Below are 15,804 nucleotides of genomic sequence, written 5' to 3' on the forward strand. Positions count from 1 at the left end.
CTGTGCATTACTTAATACTCCCTCCGTCCCTTAATACAATGCCTCTTTTGAACATTTATTCCTCACATAATAAAGAGAAAGAGGCATTGTATTAAGGGACGGAGGGAGCTGAGTATTATACAAAATTGATGTATTGAAAATACATAACAATATGAACTTAATAAGATCCAATTAACTTGATAAATACACAATTAGACCTAAACAGGAGAAAGCTTTGACCTTCTTGTAAATAGTAAATGGGTAGAATTCAGAAAAAATGGGGGGGGGGGGTAATACGTAGACAACATAGTAATGATTTGAATTTTTCATAATTGAAAAACACTACTATGTACTAGTCAAATTAATATACTTACTATGAGTAGTTTTCATCATAAACCTAATTGATAATGTGATTTAACTAATTCGTTCTACATCCTTTGCTTTACAATGGCATATGCATCATGTTAACTAATCTGCCTGACTGTTAAAACATACAACTTTGACTATATATGGATAAATCAATTGTATTTTGTTCATTATTTGTCTACTATTCTCCATACAAAGGTTAATAGAATATACATTGCATATTGCACCCTAATTTTTTTTAATTAATTTTAATTATATAAAAGAAGGTGTTAGAGGACCAACTCAACCAAAAGTTTAAGCTGATGGTTAAGGCCTAGGAATATGTTTTATACTCTATCAGAAGACAATATATACGTACTACCATTATTTCGAAACCAATTAGTCCCTTCATCTCTCTCAAGTGACGGGGGTTCGATTCCTCATAGCCCTCATTCATGTGATAAAGCGGGGCCCTTCTCGTAGTTTATCTTTAAAAAAAATAATTTGAAACCGAAGGGAGTATACAATTATACTTGAAGCAATCTAAGCTAAGAGCCTAAGAGGTAAAAGAGGTGGTAGATTTGAAGAGCATAAAGGCAAAATCGGTCATTAAATAGCGTTAGTTGGTGAAGATGACTTGAATCCCTTATTTCGGATGTTCATAATATTCATCAGAAAATCAGCGGATCAGATTGGTGTAAAATAAATCAGAAAATAAAGAAAGAAGATAGAAATAAAGTTTGTACTATACTAAATACACATTTTGTGTGTGTGTGTGTAAGTGAGCTAGCTACAGTGGGCCTTTTGAAACAAATACAATTAAATCTAAAAAGTCTAAAATAAAAAGGGATGATTTATGACTTCCAACTGTTTTTGAGATTATTATGACCTTTCAATTTTCATGATCATCTCTAATATCTAACTTTGCTACTCTTTTTCTCTCTCGTGTTTTAGTTTGTGCCGAGATTGGCTCCTTCCATCTCTAAGATCCTATATAGCATTCAACAAATAAAAACTTTATGCTATGTCAACTCTTATAAAAAGTCCTGATTTCCTACTATTTTCGTCATTATATACTTCCTCCGTTTTTTTAATATTGCACCACTTACCTTTTAAGGAAGTTTCACATTTATTGTACCATATCCATTTTAGGAAAAGAAATTTATGTGTTCACACTATAAATACCTAATATACCCTTGATTTTCAACCCTTACTTTAATTTTGTGCATACAGCCACATGTGCAACTTGATATTTCTACCTTTCTCTCTCATCCTTTTTTCCACTATCAAAAAATTTGTGTCAAACCCTTATGGTGCAATAATAAAAGAACGGATAAAGTATATGTTCTTTTTATTTAGGATTAAGTTGTACCTAAAAAGATTTCAAATAGGAAAAAGATTGCTCGAAATAGTGATGGACTGATTTGATGGAGGGAAAGTATGCATACCATATAGTCGAGTGTAGCTTAATTAGCTAGCTAGGTCTAAATAAGTATTTGCTCACCGCTTTATATTAAGTGTACCTATTGTGTGTGTATGTTTAAGTGACTATTTTAGTGTGATTAATTACAATTGCTCTTTATTTTAAAGTGGTGAAATGAAATGAACAATAATAACAGTATGAACACGAGACAACATCAATATTACCCCAAAATTTGTGACAGTGTTTCCATTTTAGGTATATTTATTCTGTACTTTTTTAGGCATGATACATGCCAAACGGTGAATGCAAGCAACCTTTGACAATATGCTACTACTGACCATGACTTCATTCTAGATTATAAGAAACATATATATATGCTCCATAATATATTATTCTAATGAGAAATTTGTTTTAGTCCATGTAAAAGCCTTTAATTATCTTCAGAAAATATATTATACCTTTTACTTCATTTTGTTTGATATTATTTACGACTTTCAATTGTTATTTCATATAATTAAATCAAGATTTTGAAACCCAAAAAGTAAAGTTTACAGAGTTACTTTTAGATAAATTATTCATACAGTATTATATCAAATTTCAAATCAAAAAATTCATAATATCGAACATACACTAGCTTTTAAAGTTTTAAACTAATGAAGTCTATGTAGTATTGCTTATATTTTGATTTAAAAAATAATTTTTTTTTTTTTTTTTTTTTTTTCATTTTTTTTTTCATTTTATTAAATCTACTACATTTTGTTGATTAGTTGAACTGGACATTTTGTTGGTGTATGCATATATCTTTGTAGCTTGTAAATTAAAATGCATGTCTGTAGTTAAAGTTGTATGTATTATACTTCATATATTATACAAAATAATAAACTACTCAACATTCTATCACAATCATCCAATAAACGACACATTTAATTTTGTCAAGAAAATATCAATCCATTACATGATATATTTATTCATAAAATAATAATATTATAAAAAAAAAAATATGGTAGCTATAAGTGGCCTATATAACCCAAGTGTTCCATTTAATTTAATGAATGACTTCAATCACCTTTCCTATATAAAGACAACCCAAACCCCTTTCTCCCATCCTCAACTCATTACCCTACACATACAACTTCTCTACTTCAACCCCCCCAAAAAAATTTATTTTTTTCAAAAAAAAAAAAAAAAAAAAAAAAAAAGTTCTTAGTTTCAACAATATAATGGTGATGTTAAAGGGTTTATCAACATCCATGAATGCAAAAATCCTCGGTACCGGGGGCGAAGACGAGGTGATTGTTCTAGGACATGGATATGGTGGAGAACAATCTATATGGGAAAAGATTGTTCCTGGCTTAGAAGAAAAGCACCAAGTTGTTCTTTTTGATTGGAACTTTTCTGGTGCTTTTAATAATCATGAGAATAATAATCATGGTTTTGATCCTTTAAAGTATAATTCTCTTGATGTTTTTGCTGATGATTTGGTGAATTTATTGGATGAAATGAACATTAAATCATGTGTTTTTGTTGGTCATTCAATGTCTGGTATGATTGGTTGTATTGCTTCCATCAAGAGGCCTCATCTTTTTACCAAGCTTATACTCATTGGAGCATCTCCCAGGTAATTTAATTAATTTATTCTACATATATACTTATTTAAGAAATTTTAATTTGATGTTTAATTAATAATTAGTGTGTTTTATTTGGTTTAATGTGGATTAATTTCATGCATGGGTGGATTACACATATTTAATTTTCTACCTGAATTTAATGCCTAATTATTGGAGTATTATGTTTTGATTTCTTTGTGAGTTGGCTAAGCTTGCTTGGTTTTAGGCTAAATATAATAAAATGAAAACCTCTCATTCATATATTTATTTTAGAAAAGCTATAATTAGCTATCCATATTTGCTAATTTAGTACATATTCATTATAATTTATTTCTATTTTTCTGTAAAATAAATCTGATTTCTTTCCATTATGATTCAGTTTTCATGCTAAATAGAGTATTTGGAAATATACATTTTTTTTTGTTTATTTGGATATGGACAACATTTATAGATAATCATACTAAGCTATGAATATCAACCTTAGCTTTCACATAATTGTTGTGGTGTGTACAAAAAAATCAATATTTAATCTTAATAATAAAATCCTATATGACACTCATATGCTTGAGTTTGACATGTCTAGATTATGTATACTATTAAAGTCTAATACGCAGTATATACTCAAATATAATTTAGAGAGAAAAGTATTATTTTTGCGCGTCTTTATTTCACTTGGGGATGAGACGATGAGTAGTCCATCTTATAGGAGCTTGCCTTGATTATGTTCAATCCTCAACAATAAGAGTTTGTCGCGAGTAGTCCTATTCAACCCTTAAAAAAAAAAAAAAAATTTTAAAAAATTAGAGATATAAATAGAGAAGGGCCGTTGTAAAGTTTGAATAGGTGTAGTTGATTGACTCTCATATAAATACTAGGATCCATATATTACATATACTTCGACAATTTTGTATATTCTAAGTTTTTTTTTTTTTTTTTTTTTTTTTTTTTTTTTTTTTTTAAAGCATTGTATATTCTATGTTTAACACCGTTAATAAATTTTTTAAAGAGCTCAACTACTAGGACTAAGTCCATTTAGGTTTAATAATTTGTGTGATGTAAAATGAAAGAAGAATATGGACAATTCTTTACTTTTTGCTTGTAATAAAGTTAAAAAGCAACTTTAATTGTCACGAGGCAACTTTGTTATTTTAAAAAAAAAATAAAAATAAATAATTCTTAGACTTCTTATTCATGTGGAGCTTTGTCTTTATTAGACGGAGTAGTTGTTTGGTTAATGTTAAATGACAGCTATTGAGTATTCATACTCTGATAGTCTGATGTGAGCTTTTGGCCCATTTAAGCCCAATAGTTTGTTCAGGCTTCAAGCCTTCAATCTATATATCTATAGTAACATAACAATCGCTGATGTTATCATTGTCGTATAATATGTTCTACGTAAAAGTTATCAAGCCGTTAAATTTAATTGATAAAATTGTCGATGTGATCTAACACATGCTAAATTAATAAAAATAGGTACATAAATTCAGAAGATTATGAAGGAGGATTTGAGGCAACACAAATTGAGCAACTCATCTCAACAATAGAATCAAATTTCCAACCTTGGGCCGCAGCATTTGCTCCTTTAGCCGTAGGAGGAAAAGAGGCTCAATTAAGTGAGAAATTTGAGAAGAGTTTAAAGAAAATGAAGCCAGAAGTTGCCCTAGCTGTTGCTAAGATCATCTTCCTCGGCGACTACCGCCATGTTCTTGAGAAAGTTGACACACCTTGCACCATCATTAGCACCACCAATGACCTTGTAGTCCCCTCATCCGTGCCTTACTATATGCAGAAGAAGATGATCAATGCTAAATCGAGGGTCGAAATCATCGATGTTGATGGTCATTTCCCACACTTGACTGCTCATGATGAGGTCCTTAATGTCATTACTAAGGTGCTGGATTCTTAATAGTAATTAAGGACTTCTATATATATATATGTACCAAAATTAATTAATTAAATTATATATGTCTAGTATATGCATGCATGCATATTTTCCTGCCCCTTGGTTAGGTTAGTGGGAAAAAAGGGTTTGTGAAATATATAAGTACTTAAGTAGTTAAGTGTGTTTTTATTTGCTATAATCAAGCAAATTATTAAGCCAAATTAGGATTAGTGCTAGCTAGCTAGGTTTGGGTTTGCGAGATTTGGTTGGAATATTAATTACATTCCTAAATTTTTTCCTATGTTTAAGTCTTTAAGAAGATGAAATTGGTTTTGGTTGGATATGTAAGGTTATTTTATAAGTATGTTGTGTATATTAAATGTAAGCCTATGGATTATTTGAAATGAATTTATTCTCTTTGGATACTTATCCCATGAAAGCTAACAGAAACACATACATGGACAACATTTATAGGTTATAACTTTTTTTTTTGAGCAAATTTATAGGTTATAACTTTTATAGTACTACCTCTGTTACATATTATTTGCAACGATTTGACATAAAGTAGAGAGAAAAAATGTCTAATCGTTGCATACAATATGTAACGGAGGTAGTATAACATTATTTTAGTCCATATTAAACGTAACTATGTAAGCCTATATGGACTATTTGAAATAGGAAAAAGATATATGCAGCCCTAAGGGTTGTATATAAGAAGCTAAAAGTGGAAAGAATTGACAATAAATATACAATTATTACACCGATTTACTCGTGAATTGTTGATAAATTCCCAATTTAATACTAAAAAAGGAAAGATATTAAATGCTTATTTGCAGCCCGCATATAGCATTACCCTTTGAAATATTAGCCTATGACTATGGTTGGTTTTTGTATTTTCTTATTAGTTTAGCCTATTGAGGATATCAAAGCACAAACTTTCTATTATATATCGCCCGATAAGCCCAGCTATATGCATTTGTATATGGCCCAATGGGCTCTGCTTAAGCGTTTATATTTTCTTTATAGCAAAAGGGTGAGATGATAATGTCGGCTCTAAAAAAGCAAAACACCCCTCTTTCTGAAAATTTTAAAGTACAACAGCCTGTATCTTGTTTGGCACAAACAAAAAAAGCGGAAAGAATATGTAGCTATTTTGTAAAAAAAACATGTAGTTGTTTTGTAAAAAACATCCAATTTTATGTTTTTTTGTAATAATTTTTTTTCATCTAAAGAACATCTTTGATTTTAATGAAAAACATCCAATTTTAATGAACATTATATGTATATATCTACCATAATTTAAGACAAAATTTAAAGAATATTTCAAAATAAGCAATGAACATTATATCACAAATAATGAAATAAAAGTACATTACAGTGATATTCAAAGAACATGGACATATGTTCTTTTTACTCTTTTTTTTTTTAGTGTAAATATGTTATTTTCAATTTAGGTATATGTTCATTATATTTTAATATAAGTTCTTTTCACTTTAGGTATATATTCATTATATTTTAATAGTACTACCTCCGTTACATATTATTTGCAACAATTAGACATTTTTCCTCTCTATTTTATGTCAAATCGTTGCAAATAATATGTAACGGAGGTAGTATGTTCTTTTCACTCTAGGTAAATGTTCATTACATTTTAATAGTATGTTATTTCCGCAAAATGTCTTTATATTGCAACGTATCCACGTCTATAAGAACTAAGAACCACACACTGCCTTCTTTTTTTAATGGTATAATAATTACTACATACATAAGATACAAGTTAATCATTAAATAAATAGGGGAAAAAAATCAAGCATCAAAGATCGTGTTGAGTTTTAGGATGACTCATATACCACCTCCTTCCCTATTTGTTTGCCGTATTTGCATTTTCATAATTACTAAGTAACATTTTAAAACATAATATCTTCAACTTCGAGCTTGTTCTCTTCGGCTTAATTTCTGTTCAGTTTAGTTCTTTTCAGTTCAATTCATTCTACCATCTTCAACTTATTGACCTCCAAAATTCCATTCTACCATCTACCCTTTTGCTTGATCCCCAAGAGACCTCCCCAAATAGCAAAAACCCAGCCCACAAAAATCCCACCTTCTAGACTTTCCACTACCTAGAACCTTCTACCATCCTCTCTATCCATGAAAAAATCTCCCTCCATTTCTCCAAGAACATTCCAGACACCCTTCTCTTAATAAATACCCACCATCTTTTTCTCTTACCACCTTCAAAATCATTTCAAAAATCTCATCAAAAAAATAACACTCAAAATCAAATTCTCTCTCCTCTCTAGAACCCTCCACAACAATGCCAACCCGATCATCCGGCCCGATCTCTCAAGACTGGGAGCCCGTCGTCATCCACAAAACCCGACCCAAAACCCAAGACCTCCGCGACCCGAAGGCAGTCAACCAAGCTCTACGCTCCGGTAAACCCGTCGAAACCGTCAAGAAAGCCGTCGCAGGAACTAACAAGAAGGCCCCAGCGACGGCTGTTAACGCGCGGAAACTCGACGAGGAGACCGAACCAGCTGCGCTTGCTAAGGTGGGAACTGAGGTGAGATTGGCGATTCAGAAGGCGAGGATTGAGAAGAAGATGAGTCAAGCTGAGTTAGCGAAGCAGATCAATGAAAGACCTCAGGTTGTTCAGGAGTATGAGAATGGTAAAGCTGTTCCTAATCATATGGTTCTTGCGAAAATGGAGAGAGTTCTTGGTGTTAAACTTAGGGGAAAATCTGGGAAATGATGTGATTGTTGTTGGTGTTTTTTAGTTGATGATGATTTGTTGTTTTTGTGATTAAAAGGGTTTAGGGTTTGTGTATGGTGTAATCTTTGATCAATGAAAAGTAAATAATTTCGTAATTTGTTGTTTCTGTTATTATTTTGAATTGATTAATTTATTTTATTTTCTATAATTTGGGGAGTTAAAACATAAATTATGACATGAAAAATGACCAAATTAGAATAACTGTAAATAGACGATGAAATCCGAATTTAATACGGGGTATTAAACATAAATTATGACTTGAAAATGGACCAAATTAGAACAAATGATCCTAAGACAGTTCACCTCACCTATATATGTGAACAATTTGGGGTTGACTTATAATCGATAATGACCTGATTTAACTCAATCCGAACTGAACAATAGGACATTTAGAGTTTAGATTACTAATTTGATTATGTTTATTAATGTCCTCCTAGTCTAATTTTGGGCTTATTGCTTCAAAATTGAGTTGGATAAAAATATGAACTTAAACTAATAAAAATGATCAATGTGGTCTATTACTCGCGTTTAGCTTTTAGTTACTAAAACAAATGGGTAAAAATTGTCATATTTAGCAAAGAATAAACACCTAATTAAAAATTATCATTAAAAAAAAGAGTTAAAAAAAATTACAGAACATAATTTCCACAAATTACTGAATTACATAACACTCAATACCGTTAAACAAAAATATATTTATGCAAATAAACAGAAGGAAACATGTAACTTTTCGAGTTCGAAATTGGTTCACATTGATAATTTAGAGGCTTAGAGCCAAGGGGAGTTGTAAATAGGAGTGACAACAGACTTAACTTGGGTGTACATATAGAGGCCATCAAGTCCATGTTCCCTCCCAAATCCACTCATTTTGTACCCACCAAAAGGTGCATCATAATCAAAACCAAAGTAGCAATTGATCCAAATGGTTCCGGCCCGAATCGACCTTGAGACTGTGTTAGCAATGTCTATGTTCTTGGTTACTATTCCAGCTGCTAATCCATACCTTGTTGCATTTGCTCTTTGTATTCCTTCTTCAACGGTTCTGCCATCGGCCACAAAGAAGATGTAAAAATCAGATGAATTAAAAGTCGTTCCAAATATAATATTACTCTTATTTTATTTTTTTTAAAAGCCAATCAAATATAAACGTTACACGTATTTTTAAATGAACACCTACAATTTAAATATATTATGTGTCTAAACGGGGATAGATAAAACTTACTTGAACTTCATCAAAGACATGACAGGGCCAAAAATTTCATCCGTTGCTATTTGCATATCATCCTGCAGAAATTGAAGGTAGAATTAGAAACAAAATTCTTATGTAATTATGCTAAATTATTCTTTTAATTTAATAATTATTATTAAATTAATTAAGACTGCAAAAACCTCAAAATGTTACCTTGACATCAGAGAATATGGTTGGGCAAATATAATATCCCTTTTCACCATGACGATCACCACCAACTAGTAACTCAGCTCCTTCTTCTTTGCCTTTTTTAATGTAAGAAAGTACTCTCTCAAATTGCTTCTTATCAACCTACATCATAAAGAAGAAATCTTAATCACTATATTAACATTAATTTATTAATGAATATAATAAATCATGATTTCTGATCTAGAACATAATCATCAAAACTACAAATAAAACAAGAAAATGTTTGATCATGCAACTAATCACTCACAATATGATATGTTACTCGATTTTCTCTATTATCGCGAATTAGTTGTTTCACTTGTTCAAAAGATCATAATTATTTGTTCAAAAGATCAAATGATAGTACAATAGTACAAAACAATGCAATATAGTATTAAAATTACTTGAGGTCCTTGTTGAACTTTAGGATCAAAGGGATCACCAACAACCCAAGATTTAGCCTTTTCTGTTAATTTCTTTGCAACCTCGTCGTAAATTCCTTCTTGTACAAGAATACGAGTACTAGCCACACAAATTTCTCCCTGAAATAATTATTACAATTTACAATTAGGACAATTAGTTAATTACAATGTTTATTAAAATTAATTAGGTGAATGTGGTACCTTATTAAACATGCAGCCTTGAAGAGCAAGCGCAGCTGCAACATCAACATCAGCATCATCAAAAATGATTAGAGGGGATTTCCCCCCAAGTTCTAACGAGACTGGTTTTAAATTGCTTGTCGCCGCTGCTTGCATTATAAGGCGTCCTACCTCTGCTGATCCTGTGAAGCTTATCTGCATTATTACGAAAATATTTACACTTTGTATCAATCGTTTCAAACATTATACGACTAGTTACAATTCAATACCACGTACAGATATTGCTCATGGAACGTAATATTAAAACAATAAAACCAATCACAAATCATTACTGTGTAGAAATACAACACATTTTTATTCATTTAGCTCATTTTATCAATAAAATTATATCGTGTGACATTTAAAGTTATTAATCCTCAAATAAGGTAGAATTAATTAAAAACTGTACTCGAACATTACCTAAGGAATTATTAGTACATGAATGAGTAAAGAGTAAGATGAAGAAATATTTACATACTTTGTCAATGTCCATATGAGAGGTAACCGCAGCACCAGCAGTTTCTCCATAGCCATTCACAACATTTAGCACTCCATCAGGAACACCAGCCTGTTTAATTACCATTTATAATTACCACCCATTAAAAAGGACCAATACAATATATATATATATATATATATATATATATATATATATATATATATATATATATATATATATATATATATATATATATATATATATATATATATATATATATATATATTCTGTTATAAATCTAAATGATAGAGACAAATTTTAACATTTAAAATAAAAATTCTCAAGGGCAGAATATTTTGTACAAATTATGAATAACAAATTACATTGTGTCAATATCCGAGAATACAATATGTTTAAGTAAACAACATTACGTAACAATGGTGTAACTTTAGGCTATTTTAATTTGGAATTGCTATTATTTAAAGTTATTAATTTGATCATATAGTTTTAGATTCTTACGTGTAAGATAGAAACTTTAGTCAACAATAAAATAGGAACTTCCTTATAAAATTCCCTACCTTACTCCTACAATCCTACAAGTATACAAATTGTTTACCATACTATTAGGCTAGTAGCATTTTTTATTTGAAGCATATTCTTTTAATTTAATTTTAGTTGAATCTTGTCAAAAAAAACAAAAATTAGTTGAAATGTATTCATTATTCATGTGATCAACTTACAACTTATTAGAAATTTGCTAAAAACAATTCAACCACCATATTTTATTTTCAGTTTGCACAAATAAACCTCCATATTTCCTACTTTTTCCGCGTCAAAACCACTTTTACAAATTAAGCAAAATTATTAAAACTAGAAATACCTTGAATTCCTTAAACGATCGTTTTTTTATAAGTTAAAGTACTATTTCTACATACGGTCTTAATATATAGAGTCCTATAACTAGGAGATATAGTATAAACGGTCTAACCATACCACAACACAGATCTCTAAAGGCGAACAAAGTAGTAGCAATAATAATCAAACTAGAACGTAGTGTTATATGGGATTGGCTTACCAACTTGGAAAGATGAGCATAATAAAGAGCCGAAAGCGGGGTTTGCTCCGCCGGCTTAACCACCATGGTGCACCCGGCCGCTAAGGCTGGAGCCACCTTTAAGAAAAACATAGTGGTTGGGTAATTCCATGGTATGATGTGGCCCACCACCCCAATTGGCTCTCTTAGGGTGTACCCCTGCATTGCACGTGACAATTTCAACGTCTCTCCATGGATTTTATCTGCTGCTCCTGCGTAGTACCGTAGGCAGTGAGATGCACCTGGGATGTCCAATACCTTCCCCATTGTAAAGAGTTTCCCTGCATCTATTGAATCCAACGCTGCTAGTTCTTCCACGTGTTCCTCGATTAGGTCCGCAAATTTCATCATCGCCCTTCCCCTTTCCTGAAAAATTAAAACTTAGATCGAGCTGATAGTCTCTAGCTAACATGACATGATAATACAATTAAAATCGACATAATATGAACACAAAGTTATCGAAAGATTATTTTTTAATTGGCGTGACAAGACATGAAACAAAAACCTAAACACGATATGTGTATTGTTCAATTCAAATCATCATATTATGCTAAATCTTAATTAAATAATTTGATGAACATGAAACTCTAGAGTAAACACGAACATGACATAACAAGACACGTTTATATACTCCGGGAAATATGTCATGACAAAATCAAACCACATAACATAATTTCGTAGTGCTATAGCCTATAGGTCTAACTTTTGAATAATAATTTAGGCCACCGTAATTAAAACTATGAGGTACAAAATTAAATAAGCAGAGTATAAAGGTTATAACTTAAAAGTCAACCTATTTAAACAAGCACTTTATTATGTTGTATTATCAAAAGTCAATCATAAATTTTAGCACTTACATATCCAGACATACGAGGCCATGGTCCATGGTCGAAGGCTTCACGAGCAACCTTAACAGCCAAATCAATATCTTCCTTATCTCCCTCTGCAACACTCGCTATCACTTCACCATTCCTCGGATCAATCGTCTCGAAACTTTTTCCTACGTAACATCATTTAATTATTAGTCCATGACTAACATTCTTGGACCGACCTATACCCTTTTTTTACTTTAGGTGTACAAACTACAGAGAGTCGTAAAAGGTAAATAACAAATCGAATTGAACAGAAAAATTATAGACATACTAACCAGAAATTGCATCGATAAATTCTCCATTAATGAAAAGTTTTGTAAATTTGATCTCTGGAATTTTGAAGTAGCATGAATTGGAACTTTCTTTTGATATATCACCCATAATTATTTCTTTGTGTTTTTACGTGCAGGCTAATAACTTTGCTTGTTTATGATCTATTAATTCTACCACTTTAGTTTGTTTATATAATGTATATATCCAAACTACTAATAATTCAAGCAGGAAGCTAAGCTGGCGTAAAATCAGTCAACACCGCCCTTCCTTAAATTTAAAAACTATCATAAAAAATAATGTCACAATTTGCATGATAAGGTCACCACAAATTATTCCTAATTTCGATCTTTTGGTTGCAATACTTCGGCTTCTGTTACGAAATTATATTATTATTAATTAGGATTTGTTGAGCGTCGTAGTCCCTAGAAAGTTAGGGGGACCCATGACTAAATTTAAGCAATCATATCATATCATATACTAGTAACTAATATTTAAACCTAAACTTTTAGCCAGGTCACAAGTGTCGCGCCACGTTGAATAGATTGAAATAGACCTCATAAGATAAAAATTAGAGCTGTCAGTTTCTGACCCGATCCGTTAAACCCGACTGTTTCGAACCGATCCGAAAAGGAACTGAACTGTTTAAAACCTGTTTTTTAGAAACCGAAAACTGACCCGACCCAATTTTTTCCAAACCGAAACTGAACTAAACCGAATTTGTGCAAACCGTTACTAACCCGACCCGTTATCAAGCCAAACCGTTACAACCCGAAACTGAAAGCAACCCAAACCGATTACGTTTAAACCCGATAGTAACCCGAACCGTTTTAAACCGAAAACCGTTAAAACCCGATAAAAATCCGATAAACCTAAATCGTTCCAACCCGTAACCCGTTGTGACCGAACCGTTTACGACCCGTAGCCCGTTATGACCAAACCGTTTAAAACCCGTAACCCGTTATGACTGAGTCATTTACAACCTGTTACCCAATATATTTATGATCTAATCTGTTTCAACCCACTACTCGATAAACCCAACTTATTTATGACTTGACTTGATTATAACATGACTCGTTCCTACCCATTATCTGACTAATTCGACTCGATAATCATCCGACTCAATTTTAGATATGATTTTGATTAGAAACCCGTTTCAAATTAGGTAAACTCGTTTTCAAAACAACCAAGTTCAATCTAAACCGATTATAACCGAAACAATAATGGTTGGACCCGATTTCACCCGATCTATTTTGAACCGAAACCCATTTTCGAACCAACCCAGTTAAACCCAAACTGATTATGACCCGAACCAATTACGACCCGTCCTGATTAAGACCCGAACGGGTGTTTTTCATTGGCTAAACCCGTTTTCAAACCGACCCAGTTCAACCCAAATTGATTATGACCCGAACCGACTAGAACCCGACCCGAATAGAAACTGCAATTAAAAAAACCAAACCGGACTGACCCGATAATTTTCAAAACCGACCCGCTTATTATTTCAATCCGTTATAAACCGACCCGTTATAACCCGAAACTGATAAACCCAACCCAAACCCGAACTGTTTAACCGAATTGACACTCCTAATAAAAATAGTTAATTTAGAATTCTATTTGGATAGAATTTTAGGATAAAATTAGTTTTATTTTCAATAAAATACCAAAATTTCAAATGTACAAATTCAATTATAATTTTAATAAAAAAATTATTAGATTATACTCCGCAATTCTTAAAAATTAATAAATTATTTTTTGTATCATAATATTTTTTGGGCAAAGGGGAAATAGTTCAAAGCGTAAAACATACATTTATAATATATACTAATCGGTTAAAATAATATAGAATAATATTCCGTTTAGAAAATACTCGTAACTCATAAACAGTACATATTTGTATACAACAAATTAAATGACGTGTGATCTTGTCTTTAAATTATCAAATTTAATGTTTATAATATTGGTACATTAATTATGCTAAGAGATATGAAAACATAATCGTATGATTGTATGAATACATAAGGCTTATTTGATTGGAAAGGGATATATTAGTTACTTAGTCAAAATTAATGAAGTTGATGCCTATGATATGATCTCCTTGAAGAGAATAAAAAACTTTTTTTTTTTAGTATGATCATATATATATATTAGAATATAATCAAATTAATAAATTTAATAGGTAGTACTACATAATTACTTATTGTGTATTTGTGTAAGCTAAGATACAAACAGTCAATTAGTTGACTTTTACATTTATAAGTCCAAAAATCAACTATAGATCATGTGTTTTATTCACCTTATTAATTCTATTTATTTGAATTTATCTTAATTTATTTGAACTTTTTTTTTTTTTTTTTTTGAACGGTTATTTGAACTTATATTATCATAATTTATTAGACCTTATCGGAAATTATTTAAATTGTAAATTCAATATTTTTTTTTTTTTTTTTTTTTTTTTTTTTTTTTTTTTGGAAACAAATTGTAAATTCAATTTGATTAATAATCTTTACAATTTTTTAATTTATCTCTATTTCCTAAATTTAACTTAGCTGAACTTATATTTAAAGTAAGCAGGAATAGGTTAGCCATTTACAACCTCAATTTAAGCTTATTTTCTCCCTCAATTCATTACTTGTTTTCTGTAAAAAAGTTATTAATCTTTTCTAGTGACAACGAACAACAAAAATATAATGATTATAGTAACATATAATGTATATAGTGACAATTTATATACATTATACAGATTACTGTTATGACGATAGATATATACACTTATGAGGCCATATGTAACAAACATCACTACAATACATATTCCCAGCACTTCATTCTGGATGGTAGCTAATTTTAATGAATGAAAAGGACAAATTACCAAACTATATTCTTGTAATAATTTGTGCTAGTTGATCCAAATATACATAATAATGTTTGATTCTCCTTAACGCCATGCAGCCCCTGCTAAAAAGTCTTAAAACTATATACAAAGTATATTTTTTATGTGCGAAACGACCAACAACCATGGTCAGTGATGAGACAATTTAATTAGCCTGTCTATAGGTACGAGTT

General features: G+C 30.9%; 3 protein-coding genes across 3 annotated transcripts; 2 read left to right on the forward strand and 1 right to left on the reverse strand.

Annotated features, from left to right (window-relative positions):
- Window positions 1-2,804: 2,804 nt before the first annotated feature.
- LOC145634289 (putative esterase KAI2) lies at window positions 2,805-5,621 on the forward strand. The gene is made up of 2 exons (XM_081685710.1): window positions 2,805-3,365; window positions 4,828-5,621. The coding sequence occupies exons 1-2, from the start codon at window positions 2,968-2,970 to the stop codon at window positions 5,258-5,260; spliced, it is 831 nt and encodes a 276-aa protein (XP_081541836.1). The 5' UTR covers window positions 2,805-2,967; the 3' UTR covers window positions 5,261-5,621.
- A 1,795-nt stretch (window positions 5,622-7,416) lies between these two features.
- On the forward strand, window positions 7,417-8,104 carry LOC145634290 (multiprotein-bridging factor 1c-like). The gene has a single exon (XM_081685711.1). It carries the CDS (start codon window positions 7,551-7,553, stop codon window positions 7,986-7,988), a length of 438 nt encoding a protein of 145 aa, XP_081541837.1. The 5' UTR covers window positions 7,417-7,550; the 3' UTR covers window positions 7,989-8,104.
- A 624-nt stretch (window positions 8,105-8,728) lies between these two features.
- Window positions 8,729-12,898, reverse strand: LOC145634291 (aldehyde dehydrogenase family 2 member C4-like). Its single transcript, XM_081685712.1, has 9 exons — window positions 12,747-12,898; window positions 12,457-12,599; window positions 11,582-11,965; window positions 10,546-10,635; window positions 10,050-10,223; window positions 9,831-9,968; window positions 9,412-9,549; window positions 9,232-9,293; window positions 8,729-9,051 (listed from the first exon to the last, which is right to left on the reverse strand). The coding sequence occupies exons 1-9, from the start codon at window positions 12,850-12,852 to the stop codon at window positions 8,778-8,780; spliced, it is 1,509 nt and encodes a 502-aa protein (XP_081541838.1). The 5' UTR covers window positions 12,853-12,898; the 3' UTR covers window positions 8,729-8,777.
- Between the last annotated feature and the right edge of the window lie 2,906 nt (window positions 12,899-15,804).

The sequence above is a fragment of the Chenopodium album genome, chromosome 6 (assembly GCF_948465745.1).
Source record: "Chenopodium album chromosome 6, dcCheAlbu1.1, whole genome shotgun sequence".
NCBI classification, from domain to species: domain Eukaryota; kingdom Viridiplantae; phylum Streptophyta; class Magnoliopsida; order Caryophyllales; family Amaranthaceae; genus Chenopodium; species Chenopodium album.

What these genes read in the sequence shown, in the direction of transcription:
- LOC145634289 (XM_081685710.1), top strand. Translation starts at nt 2,968, where the DNA reads ATGGTGATGTTAAAGGGTTTATCAACATCCATGAATGCAAAAATCCTC. An exon ending in CTCATTGGAGCATCTCCCAG is followed by an intron (nt 3,366 to 4,827) that starts GTAATTTAATTA and finishes TAATAAAAATAG; the next exon opens with GTACATAAATTCAGAAGATT.
- LOC145634290 (XM_081685711.1), top strand. Translation starts at nt 7,551, where the DNA reads ATGCCAACCCGATCATCCGGCCCGATCTCTCAAGACTGGGAGCCCGTC.
- LOC145634291 (XM_081685712.1), bottom strand. Translation starts at nt 12,852, where the DNA reads ATGGGTGATATATCAAAAGAAAGTTCCAATTCATGCTACTTCAAAATT. An exon ending in GGCCTCGTATGTCTGGATAT is followed by an intron (nt 11,966 to 12,456) that starts GTAAGTGCTAAA and finishes TTAATTTTTCAG; the next exon opens with GAAAGGGGAAGGGCGATGAT. An exon ending in CTCATATGGACATTGACAAA is followed by an intron (nt 10,224 to 10,545) that starts GTATGTAAATAT and finishes GTAATAATGCAG; the next exon opens with ATAAGCTTCACAGGATCAGC.